This window comes from Eschrichtius robustus, chromosome 7 (genome assembly GCF_028021215.1).
Source record: "Eschrichtius robustus isolate mEscRob2 chromosome 7, mEscRob2.pri, whole genome shotgun sequence".
Classification (NCBI taxonomy): domain Eukaryota; kingdom Metazoa; phylum Chordata; class Mammalia; order Artiodactyla; family Eschrichtiidae; genus Eschrichtius; species Eschrichtius robustus.
Window position 1 is genome coordinate 16,331,860 of NC_090830.1, and position 12,667 is coordinate 16,344,526.

The 12,667-nt window shown below is 39.5% G+C and overlaps 1 protein-coding gene across 1 annotated transcript in view; it reads left to right on the plus strand.

Annotated features, from left to right (window-relative positions):
- Positions 1-12,667, plus strand: part of LOC137767147 (formin-2-like) — a 336,850-nt gene that overhangs the window by 267,096 nt on the left and 57,087 nt on the right. The window contains exon 23 of the mRNA XM_068547882.1: positions 10,766-10,817. Coding sequence (XP_068403983.1) covers positions 10,766-10,817 — 52 coding nt within the window. The remainder of the gene's footprint in view (positions 1-10,765; positions 10,818-12,667) is intronic.

Genomic DNA, 12,667 nt, shown 5'->3' on the forward strand with positions numbered 1-12,667 from the left:
CTTCAGACCCCAAAACTCCTCTCTGTTTCTTCAGCTCAGCAAGACTAGTTGGCTTATTGGGTTCTGCTTCCCAGGACCCACAATCTGGAACTTACCACCACATGGAAATCCAGGAAAACTGTGGGGCTCAGCTCGTTTGTTGACCTTCTTTCAGAGGTCCGGGTTCTGTGCTGCTTGCTATCCAGTTTCATAGATTTTACCCAGTTTTCTGGTGGTTACAGCAGGATGGTAAGTTTGGTTTTTCTTAATCAGGTCCAGAGAGGCCATCTCTGTCCATTGGTTTAAAATGAATGCAGTTCAGCCTCCTCTGCTTTGCTTGTTCTCACACTTGTCTCTGTCCACACTGTACACGGCTCTGTGGCCAACTATTTTCCATTATATTTCCCGTCTTGTCTTCATTATATTCTTCCTTCTTGGCATCCTGGACTTTTTGCATTTTGAAAACAACATATCCCAGCCCTTTCTTAGAGTCATGGTGATGTGCAGAGGAGAGAAAAGACAAAAAAGATTATGACTATGCAGCAGGTGGTTTATACATCCTTTAATCAAGCAATTCAATGAAAAAGAAATCACTACCTTGTTTTAGTGATAAAGAAAAGTTGCTATATCAAAGTGATTATCAAAGTTATTAACATCTCACACAGTTTAGTGGCTAATCTAGTAGTAATACCCAGGTCTGCCTGACTCTAAATCTCATGTTCTAGCCCCAGACACTGACCCCGGTGGGATCTGAAAGTGAGAGGCAGAGTGGTAAGAGCACCTTGCCAAGGAGGTGGCTCTTTAATGCAAGGTGTGGGAGATGCGGTAATTCCCAGAGACCTGAGGACAGGGAGCCACATGGATGCCTCTGTGGAAGGGGGGCAAATATTCCTGGGAGCTTCTGGTGATGGGCTGACAAGTGAGGGTCACTACCAACCACGCCTGTCCCTGTTGGTCTATTTATTTTCCAGTTTTATTGAGATATAATTAACATACAGCACTGTGTAAGTTTAAGGTGTAGAGCACAGTGATCTGACTTATATACAACATGAATTTTTTTTAGTTGTCTTTTTTTTTAACATCTTTATTGGAGTATAATTACTTTACAGTGGTGTGCTAGTTTCTGCTTTATAACAAAATGAATCAGTTATGCATATACATATATCCCCATATCTCTTCCCTCTTGCATCTCCCTCCCTCCCACCCTGCATATCCCACCCCTCTAAGTGGTCACAAATCACCGAGCTGATCTCCCTGATCTATGTGGCTTCTTCCCACTAGCTATCTATTTTACATTTGGTAGTGTATATATGTCCATACCACTCTCTCATTTTGTCCCAGCTTACACTTCCCCCTCCCCATATCCTCAAGTCCATTCTCTAGTAAGTATGCGTCTTTATTCCCGTCTTGCCCCTAGGTTCTTCAGGACCACATTTTTTCTCCTAGATTCTATATATATGTGTTACCATACGGTATTTGTTTTTCTGTTTCTGATTTACTTCACTCTGTATGACAGAATCTAGGTCCATCAACCTCACTACAAATAACTCTATTTTGTTTCGTTTTATGGCTGGGTAATATTCCATTGTATATATGTGTCATATCTTCTTTATCCATTCATCTGTTGATGGACACTTAGGTTGCTTCCATGTCCTGGCAATTGTAAAGAGAGCTGCAGTGAAAATTCTGGTACATGACTCTTCTTGAATTATGGTTTTCTCAGGATATATTCCCAGTAGTGGGATTGCTGGGTCGTATGGTAGTTCTATTTTTAGTTTTTCGAGGAACCTCCATACTGTTCTCCATAGTGGCTGTATCAATTTACATTCCCACCAACACAGCAAGAGGGTTCCCTTTTCTCCATGCCCTCTCCAGCATTTATTGTTTGTAGATTTTCTGATGATGGCTATTCTACCCAGTATGAGATGATATCTCATTGTAGTTTTGATTTGCATTTCTCTAATGATTAATGATGTTGAGCATTCTTTCATGTGTTTGTTGGCAATCTTTATATCTTCTTTGGAGAAATGTCTATTTAGGTCTTCTGCCCACTTTTAGATTGTGTTGTTTGTTTTTTTGATATGGAGCTGCATGAGCTGGTTGTAAATTTTGGAGATTAAACCTTTGCCAGTTGCTTCATTTGCAAATACTTACTCCCATTCTGAGGGTTGTCTTTTCATCTTGTTTATGATTTCCTTTGCTGTGCAAGAGCTTTTAAGTTTCATTAGGTTCCATTTGTTCATTTTTGTTTTTATTTCCATTTCTCTAGCAGATGGGTCAAAAAGGTTCTTGCTGTGATTTATGTCATGGAGTGTTCTGCCTATGTTTTCCTCTAAGAGTTTAATAGTGTCTGGCCTTACATTTAGGTCTTTAATCCATTTTGAGTTTATTTTTGTGTATGGTGTTACGGAGTGTTCTAATTTAATTCTTTTACATGTAGCTGTCCAGTTTTCCCAGCACCATTTATTGAAGAGGCTGTCTTTTCTCCATTGTATATTCTTGCCTCCTTTATCAAAGATAAGGTGACCATATGTGCGTGGGGTTATCTCTGGGCTTTCTATCCTGCTCCATTGATCTATGTTTCTGCTTTTGTGGCAGTACCATACTATCTTGATTACTGTAGCTTTGTAGTATAGTCTGAAGTCAGGGAGCCTGATTCCTACAGCTCTGTCTTTCTTTCTCAAGATTGCTTTGGCTCTTCAGGGTCTTTTGTGTTTCCATACAAATTGTGAGATTTTCTGTTCTAGTTCTGTGAAAAATGCCAGTGGTAGTTTGATAGGGATTGCATTGAATCTGTAGATTGCTTTGGGTAATTTAGTCATTTTCACAATGTTGATGCTCCCAATCCAAGAACATTGTATATCTCTCCATCTATTTGTATCACCTTTAATTTCTTTCATCAGTGTCTTATAATTTTCTGCATACAGGTCTTTTGTCTCCTTAGGTAGGTTTATTCCTAGATATTATATACTTTTTGTTGCAATGGTAAATGAGAGTATTTTCTTAATTCCACTTCCAGACTTTTCATCATTAGTGTATAGGAATGCAAGAGATTTCTGTGCATTAATTTTGTATCCTGCTACTTTACCAAATTCATTGATTAGCTCTAGTAGTTTTCTGGTAGCATCTTTAGGATTCTCTATGTATAGTATCATGTCATCTGCAAACAGTGACAGCTTTACTTCTTCTTTTCCAATTTGGATTCCTCTTATTTCTTTTTCTTCTCTGATTGCTGTGGCTAAAACTTCCAAAACTATGTTGAATAATAGTGGGAGAGTGGGCAACCTTGTCTACTTCCTGATCTTAGTGGAAATGGTTTCAGTTTTTCACCATTGAGGATGATGTTGGCTGTGGGTTTGTCATATGGCCTTTCTTATGTTGAGGTAAGTTCCCTCTATGACTACTTTCTGGAGGGTTTTTATCATAAATTGGTGTTGAATTTTGTCGAAAGCTTTCTCTGCAGCTATTGAGATGATCATATGGTTTTTCTCCTTCAATTTGTTAATATGGTGTATGGCATTGATTGATTTGCGTATACTGAAGAATCCTTGCATTCCTGTGATAAACCCCACTGGATCATGGTGTATGATCCTTTTCATGTGCTGTTGGATTCTGTTTGCCAGTACTTTGTTGAGGATTTTTGCATCTATGTCCATTAGTGATATTGGCCTGTAGTTTTTATTCTTTGTGACATCTTTGTCTTGTTTTGGTATCAGGGTGATGGTGGCCTCGTAGAATGAGTTTGGGAGTGTTCCTCCCTCTGCTATATTTTGGAAGAGTTTGAGAAGGATAAGTGTTAGCTCTTCTCTAAATGTTTGATAGAATTCGCCTGTGGAGCCATCTGGTCCTGGGCTTTCATTTGTTGGAAGATTTTTAATCACAGTTTCAATTTCAGTGCTTGTGATTGGTCTGTTAATATTTTCTATTTCTTCCTGGTGTAGTCTCAGAAGGTTGTGCTTTTCTACGAATTTGTCCCTTTCTTCCAGGTGGTTCATTTTATTGGCATATAGTTGCTTGTAGTAATCTCTCATGATCCTTTGTATTTCTGCAGTGTCAGTTACTTCTCCTTTTTCATTCCTAATTCTATTGATTTGAGTCTTTTCCCTTTTTTTCTTGTTGAGTCTGGCTAATGGTTTATCAATTTTGTTTATCTTCTCAAAGAACCAGGTTTTAGTTTTATTGATCTTTGCTATCATTTCCTTGATTTCTTTTTCATTTATTTCTGATCTGATCTTTATGATTTCTTTCCTTCTGCTAACTTTGGGTTTTTTTTTTTTTGTTCTTCTTTCTCTAATTGCTTTAGGTGTAAGGTTAGGTTGTTTATTTGAGATGTTTCTTGTTTCTTAAGGTAGGATTGTATTGCTATAAACTTCCCTCTTAGAAATGCTTTTACTGCATCCCTTAGGTTTTGGGTTGTTGTGTTTTCATTGTCATTTGTGTCTAGGTAGTTTTTGATTTCCTCTTTGATTTCTTCAGTGATCTCTTGGTTATTAAGTAGTGTATTGTTTAGCCTCCATGTGTTTGTATTTTTTACAGATTTTTTCCTGTAATTGATGTCTAGTCTCATAGCATTGTGGTCAGAAAAGATACTTGATATGATTTCAATTTTCTTAAATTCACCAAGGCTTGATTTGTGACCCAAGATATGATCTATCCTGGAGAATGTTCCATGAGCACTTGAGAAGGAAGCGTATTCTGTTGTTTTTGGATGGAATGTCCTATAAATATCAATTAAGTCCATCTTGTTTAATGTATCATTTAAAGCTTGTGTGTCCTTATTTATTTTCATTTTGGATGATCTGTCCATTGGTGAAAGTGGGGTGTTAAAGTCCCCTACTATGATTGTGTTACTGTCGATTTCCCCTTTTATGGCTGTTAGCATTTGCCTTATGTATTGGGGTGCTCGTATGTTGGGTGCATAAATATTTACAATTCTTATATCTTCTTCTTGGGTTGATCCCTTGATCATTGTGTAGTTTCCTTCTTTGTCTCTTGTAATAGTCTTTGTTTTAAAGTCTGTTTTGTCTGATATGAATATTGGTACTCCAACTTTCTTTTGATTTCCATTTGCATGGAATATCTTTTTCCATCCTCTCACTTCCAGTCTGTATGTGTCCCTAGGTCTGAAGTGGGTCTCTTGTAGACAGCATATATAATGGTATTGTTTTTGTATCCATTCAACCAATCTATGTCTTTTGGTTGTAGCATTTAATCCATTTACATTTAAGGTAATTATCAATATGTATGTTCCTATTACCATTTTCTTAATTGTTTTGGGTTTGTTATTGTAGGTCTTTTCCTTCTCTTGTGTTTCCTGCCTAGAGAAGTTCCTTTAGCATTTGTTGTAAAGCTGGTTTGGTGGTGCTGAATTCTCTTAGCTTTTGCTTGTCTGTAAAGTTTTTAATTAGTCCGTCAAATCTGAATGAGATCCCTGCTGGGTAGAGTAATCTTGGTTGTAGTTTTTTCCCCTTCATCACTTTAAATATGTCCTGCTACTGCCTTCTGGCTTGGAGAGTGTCTGCTGAAAGGTCAGCTGTTAACCTTATGGGGATTTCCTTGTATGTTATTTGTTGTTTTTCCCTTGCTGCTTTTAATATTTTTTCTTTGTATTTAATTTTTGATAGTTTGATTAATATGTGTCTTGGCGTGTTTCTCCTTGGGTTTATCCTGTATGGGACTCTCTGTGCTTCCTGGACAGTTTAACTATTTCCTTTCCCATATTAGGGAAGTTTTCAACTATAATCTCTTCAAATATTTTCTCAGTCCCTTTCATTTTCTCTTCTTCTGGGACCCCTATAATTTGAATGTTAGTGCGTTTAATGTTGTCTCATATGTCTCTGAGGCTCTCCTCTATTCTTTTCATTTTTTTTTCCCCTTTATTCTGCTCTGCAGTAGTCATTTCCACTATTTTATCTTCCAGGTCACTTATCCGTTTTTCTGCCTCAGTTATTCTGCTGTTGATCCTTTCTAGAGAATTTTTAATTTTATTTATTGTGTTGTTCATCACTGTTTCTTTGCTCTTTAGTTCTTGTAAGTCCCTGTTAAACATTGCTTGTAATTTCTCCTTTCTATTTCCACGATTTTGGATCATCTTTACCATCATTATTCTGAATTCTTTTTAACGTAGACTGCCTATTTCCTCTTCACTTGCTAGGTCTGGTGGGTTTTTACCTTGCCCCTTCATCTGCTGTGTGTTTCTCTGTCTTCTCATTTTGCTTAACTTACTCTGTTTGGGGTCTCCTTATTACAGGCTGCAAGTTCGTAGTTCCCGTTGTTTTCAGTGTCTGCCCCCAGTGGCTAAGGTTGGTTCAGTGGGTTGTGTAGGCTTCCTGGTGGAGGGGAGTAGTGCCTGCGTTCTGATGGATGAAGCTGGATCTTGACTTTCTGGTGGACAGGTCCACGTCTGATGATGTGTTTTGGGGTGTCTGTGGCCTTATTATGATTTTAGGCAGCCTCTCTGCTAATAGGTAGGGTTGTGTTCCTGTCTTGCTAGTTGTTTGGCATAGGGTGTCCAGCACTTGAGCTTGCTGGTCGTTGAGTGGAGCTGCGTCTTGGCGTTGAGATGGAGATCTCTGGGAGATTTACCCCGTTTGATATTATGTGGACCTGGGAGGTCTCTTGTGGACCAATGTCCTGAATTGGCTCTCCCACCTCTGAGGCAGAGCCCTGACCCCTGGCTGGAACACCAAGAGCCTGTTGTCCACACGACTCAGAATAAAAGGGAGGGAAAAAAAAAAAAAAAGAAAGAAAGAGAGAGAGAAAGAGAGAGAGTGAGAGAGAGAGAAAGAAAAGGAAAAAATAAAATAAAATAAAGATACTAAAAAAGATAATTATTAAGAAAAATATTTTTAAGTATGTAAAAAAAAAAAAAAGGAAAGAAAGAAAGAAGAGAGCAACCAAACCAAAAAACAAATCCACTAATTATAACAAGTGCTAAAAGCTATGCTTAAAAAAAAAAAAAAAAGATAGACAGAACCCTAGGACAAATGGTAAAAGCAAAGCTATACAGACAAAGTCACACACAGAAGCATACACATACACACTCACAAAAAAAGTAAAAGGGAAAAAAATATATATATCGTTGCTCCTAAAGTCCATCTCCTCAATATGGGATGATTCATTGTCTATTCAGATATTCCACAGATGCAGGGTACATCAAGTTGATTGTGGAGATTTAATCCGCTGCTCCTGAGGCTGCTGGGAGAGATTTCCCTTTCTCTTCTTTGTTCGCACTGCTCCCGGGGTTCAACTTTTGATTTGGCCCCGCTTCTGCATGTAGGTCGCCTGAGGGCGTCTGTTCTTCGCTCAGACAGGACGGGGTTAGAGTAGCAGCTGATTCGGGGACTCTGGCTCACTCAGGCCGGGGGGAGGGAGGCGTACGGATGCGGGGCGAGCCTGCGGCGGCAGCGGCCGGCATGACGTTGCACCAGCCTGAGGAGCGCCATGCATTCTCCTGGGGAAGTTGTCCCTGGATCACGGAACCCTGGCAGTGGTGGGCTGCACAGGATCCGGGGAGGGGCGGTGTGGATAGTGACCTGTGCTCGCACACAGGCTTCTTGGTGGTGGCAGCAGCAGCCTTAGCGTTTCATGCCCATCTCTGTGGTTCACGCTGATAGCTGCCACTTGCACCCGTCTCTGGAGCTCCTTTAAGCGGTGCTCTGAATCCACTCTCCTCGCGCAGCAGGAAACAAAGAGGCAAGAAAAAGTCTCTTGCCTCTTTGACAGCTCCAGACTTTTTCCCGAACTCCCTCCCAGCTAGCTGTGGCACACTAGCCCCCTTCAGGCTGTGTTCAGGCCGCCAACCCCAGTCCTCTCCCTGGGGTCTTACCTCCGAAGCTCAAGCCTCAGCTCCCAGCGGGTGGGCAGAGAAGCCTCTCGGGCTGGTGAGTGCTGCTCGGCACTGCTCTTCTGTGCGGGAATCTCTCCGCTTTGCCCTCTGCACCCCTGTGGCTGTGCTCTCCTCCGTGGCTCCGAAGCATCCCCCCTCCGCCACCCGCAGTCTCCGCCCGCAAAGGGGCTTCCTAGTGTGTGGAAACATTTCCTCCTTCACAGCTCCCTCCCACTGATGCAGGTCCCATCCCTATTCTTTTGTCTCTGTTTTTCCTTTTTTCTTTTGCCCTACCCAGGTACGTGGGGAATTTCCTGCCTTTTGGGAGGTCTGCAGTCTTCTGTCGGCCTTCAGTAGGTGTTCTGTAGGGGTTGTTCCACATGTAGATGTATTTCTGATGTATTTGTGGGGAGGAAGGTGATCTCCACGTCTTACTCTTCTGCCATCTTGAAGCTCCTCCCCTGTTGGCCTATTTTAAATGCTTTTTTAGGTTTCCTACAGTTAGCAATTGTCATGAACAAACTAGAAGGCTGCTATCCCCATTTGAAATGTCAAAAAAGAAATGATCTGTGTGCTATAAAGAAAGGGAAAATCAATCTCACTTGAAGTAGTAATTTGCATACTTTTGTATAATAAACTTTATCAATAGAAGATTATAAATATGTAGGAAAATGCTGCTAAAAGTAACACTGGCTTTCAAAACTAGTAACAAAGCCCTCTGTGCCATTAGAAATTAACTGAAAGTAACTTTTATGTTTCTGAAAAAATAGGTCAGAGAATGAAATAATTAGCAATTGGAAGTTTGCATGTTTTATAGGAAATAACTTTATTTATATGTCATGTTCAATATTTACTTGGAAACCTGAACATCACTTTAGGAATTTCAAGCGCTTGAGATCCAACATTTTCAAAGAACATTTATTTAGTCCCTGCTAACTTTTGGGGGCACTGTGCTAAATATTTTATGTATGTTAACAGATTAATCTATTTACCTAAGATTACAAAGCTAATTTCAGTGGTAGAATCAGGAATAGAACACAGATCTCTGGAATCTCAATTTAGGGTGTTTTAAATTTCATATGTCATTTATTTGATGGTTCTAAAATAGTCCAGAAATTTTCTTCCTTTCTCAGTCTTAATCTCTATATTTTACAAAAGAAAAAAAAGACACACCAGCAGTTGGGAGAATGTCCTTCCTGAAAATGGTAATCATTGTGGTGCTTTGTTGTTTTCCCTTAAACAAACTTTCTGTGGTTCTAGAATTACTTATGGAAGCAAACCATTTTCATGCTAAGCAGCCCAGAGCAGGTTTTGTAAGAAAATATATTAACGTTGGAGACTTTTCAAAATGAAGTCATGGAACATTTTTTCTATTTCTTAATATGACTAATGATTGACCTGTAGATTTATGTAAACACTCTAAAGAACAAAAGGGGAAAGGGGGAAAAATCTCTGCTGCCAGCTCCAAGGATCCCTGTTAAATTCAGACAGTCATGGATGTAGAAAACAAACTTAAGGTTACTAGGGTGTAAGGGAGGGAGGGGTAAATTGGGAGATTGGGGTTGACATATACACACTATTATATATAAAATAGATAACTAATAAGGACCTACTGTACAGCACAGGGAACTCTACTCAGTACTGCATAATGACCTATATGGGAAAAGAATCTAGAAAAGAGTGGATACATGTATGTGTATAACTGACTCACTTTGCTGTACAGCAGAAACTAACACAACATTGTAAGTCAACTATACTCCAATAAAAATTAAAAAAAAAAAATTGGCACAGTCCTGCAGAGAGGGGCCACACAACACTCCACAGTGGCTGTGCAGAAGTTGTGCAGACCTTCAAACACACAGTAACCAGCCCCAGCTGATGACTCATTAAGTTGTGATGGAGACACTGACAGTTCCAAGGGACCAGGGGTTTGCTTCCATTCACAGCTCCAATTTTTAGAATCAGTTTGCTCTTCTCCTCTTTGTCTTCTAATTTCTCCAAATGGCCGTGAGTGTGACCCAAAGGGGAATGGTTATGCGAAGACAACTTCTTTCACTAGCTCCAGAGTTTTTTCATTGATTTTTAAACTTTTTGTCCAGTAGCTCAGTGATTTTCAAACTGATCATTAGTGAAGCATGAAATCAACTTAGTGGCTACATTTTGAGATCTAATGGAACAGGCTAAAAATATTAGCATTGTGAGAAGTAGGAGTATTTTTGAAGCTTTCATGTCAAATACATGTGTATGTGTGTAAACTAATATGTAAATTCCTAGAATGCTTACTGGTCAAAAAATGTGAAGGTCACTGCCATACATATTTTATATGATGGGAGTTTCTGTGTTATTTTAAATAATTTTTAAAGGGTGGTGTAATCTCTTTCCCAAATGTGATCTTTGGGTTTGTGTCCGGCTACCATTCTTTAGTTTTAGACAAATCTAATAGCAAATAAATGCATGCACTGTCATCTCATCACTTGGAATTGTTAGAAAGCGTTAGCATTTTATCTTACATCTGCATGGAAATAATCTCTGGATCTCTTCACTTGTGATCTGGTGTGGAGAGCACTGGTGAAGAAGGTCACAAACCATTTTTATTTAGGTTTTTTTACTTGGTTTTTGTACCTTTGCTTGAGAGAATTCTTTTCAACCAATTGTTGACATTTAAATCCTTGACAAAACAAATTTGATGTGAATATCAAGTTTTCTAGTGTTTTGTTTTCTCAGGTTAATGTGACTGATCTAAAGAAATTACTTAGAAAGTAGTATTAGCTTAATGGAATTTAAATATAACCTATCCAATCATAGCTCTTCATAGATTTAAAATAAACTTCTGGCTGGAGTACCTTAGCGTTAATAATGTATTAAAATATATTTCATATTATTTGGATCTGTTTTGTTTGAGATGGTTATAACCATTTATCATTTATCTCATCTCGGTTTCTTTTCTTGCATTTTCAGCTAAAATTGACCAAGAAGCAGAGGAGAACTCACTGACAGAGACTCATAAATGGTGAGCAATTGTTTTCTTTCAATGTTCGTTCTCAGAGTCGACTTAGAAAGTGCTTAGTGTGCTTCAGTTCAAGGAGTCAATCATTAGCTCAATTTTTATTCTCAAGCATAAAAGAGAAAGAAACTAATTCAATATGCACTTTGATGATACATTGGATTTCTGGCTTTTATTTTATAACTCTGGTTGACATATAAATCTGTCAAGTATCCAATTATTGTGACTAGCTTAGCATCTTCTCTGTAGAATAGGATTTAGCGCTGTAGAAATATAAGAGAAAGGAAGACAGCAGGAAGCTATCTCAAGAAAAAAGGGTGAAGTGTTTGGTTATAGGACACTATTGAGTTTCCACAGCTGGGCCGGCACCCTGAGTTCCCCTTGCATAACCCTTACTTCCAGAATGGAGGTTTGCAATCATGGGTGAGCGTAGAAGATTATCTCAGAAATCTCTCTGCTTCTCTGCATCAATCTTCTCCACTTCTTCCTCTCTGTGCTAGTCAGGCTTCTCCAGAAAACAGAGCCCATAGGTGTGTGTGTGTGTGTCTGTGTGTGTTGTGTGTGTGTGTCTGTGTGTATGGTGTGTGTGGTGTGTGCGGGGTGTGTGTGTGTGGTGTGTGTGGTGTGTTTGGTGTGTGTATGTGTGTGTGTGTGTGTGGTGTGTGTGTGTGGGTGTGTGTGTGGGGTGTGTGTGTGCACACCTGCAGAGAGAGAGACATTGATTTTAAGGAATTGGCTCACAGCAGGCTGGAAATTCTGCATGTTGTTGATGTTACAATCTTGAGTCGGGAAGCATTCTGTAGACAGAATTCCTTCCTATTTGGGTAACCAGTCTTTTTTTCTTAATTCCCTCAACTAGATTGGATGAGGCCCATCCTCATTATGGAGGGTCATCTGCTTTTCTCAAAGTCTACTGATTTAAACATTAATCACATCTAAAAAATACCTTCACAACAACATCTACACTGGTGTTTGACCCCAGACCAGTTACCACAGCCCAACCAAGCTGACACGTCAAATTAACCGTCACAGTCGCTAAAGAAATTTGATTACTCTTGAGGGGAAAATGTTGATAAAAGAGGTTCTTTGCTATTACTTTATGAGGCAAGATCCCATATGTCTGTGAGCAGATATCACATACATAATAGTTGTATTTCAGGCAAATTGGTAAACAGAATTGGCCAGTTTCTATCAAAGGGAAAACCAAGGTGAAGACCTTAAATTATAACAAGCAGGAATTTCAGTTAATTGTATGAAAGAAATTCTGGCTAAGGACAAAGTTGTTAATAAAAGAGTCATCTTTATAATTTAAATAATTAACTCTGAAATTCAAAAATAAAAGTAAGAATTATGGATCCTGTGAAACATTCCTAAAAGAACTAAGTCTCTGTGCCATTTCTGTAGCAATGCTGCATGACCTGGACAGCAGTCAGTAGTAATTCTCTGCAGGAGGCGGTGTGGCCCTGGCCTGTCGTGTGTGATGGCTGTGCCTTGGGGTCCAAACCCTAACCCCGGGACAGCAGTGACTACTTGGTGAAGGAGAGGTGTCAGGGAAGAGGACGTTATCCTCTACCCTTCTAGGTTCTTCTGGCTGGCCTAAGAATTAAACTGACATGAGACACATTAACAGGAGAAAATCACAGAAAAGTTTAATAACAAGTATACATGGGAGAGATTCAGGAAAACTTAAATACCACCTTCAGCTAAAGACAAAAGAGGATGTTGTGGTGGTACTGGTTTAGGACTTCAGAGGAGAGGAAGGCAATTCACAAGGAGACAGAAAAGCAGACTCTTGCTAAACCAGTGTTTACTGGGCCAGCAGAGATGACAGGCACAGAGTGGACTGATGTGCAGGC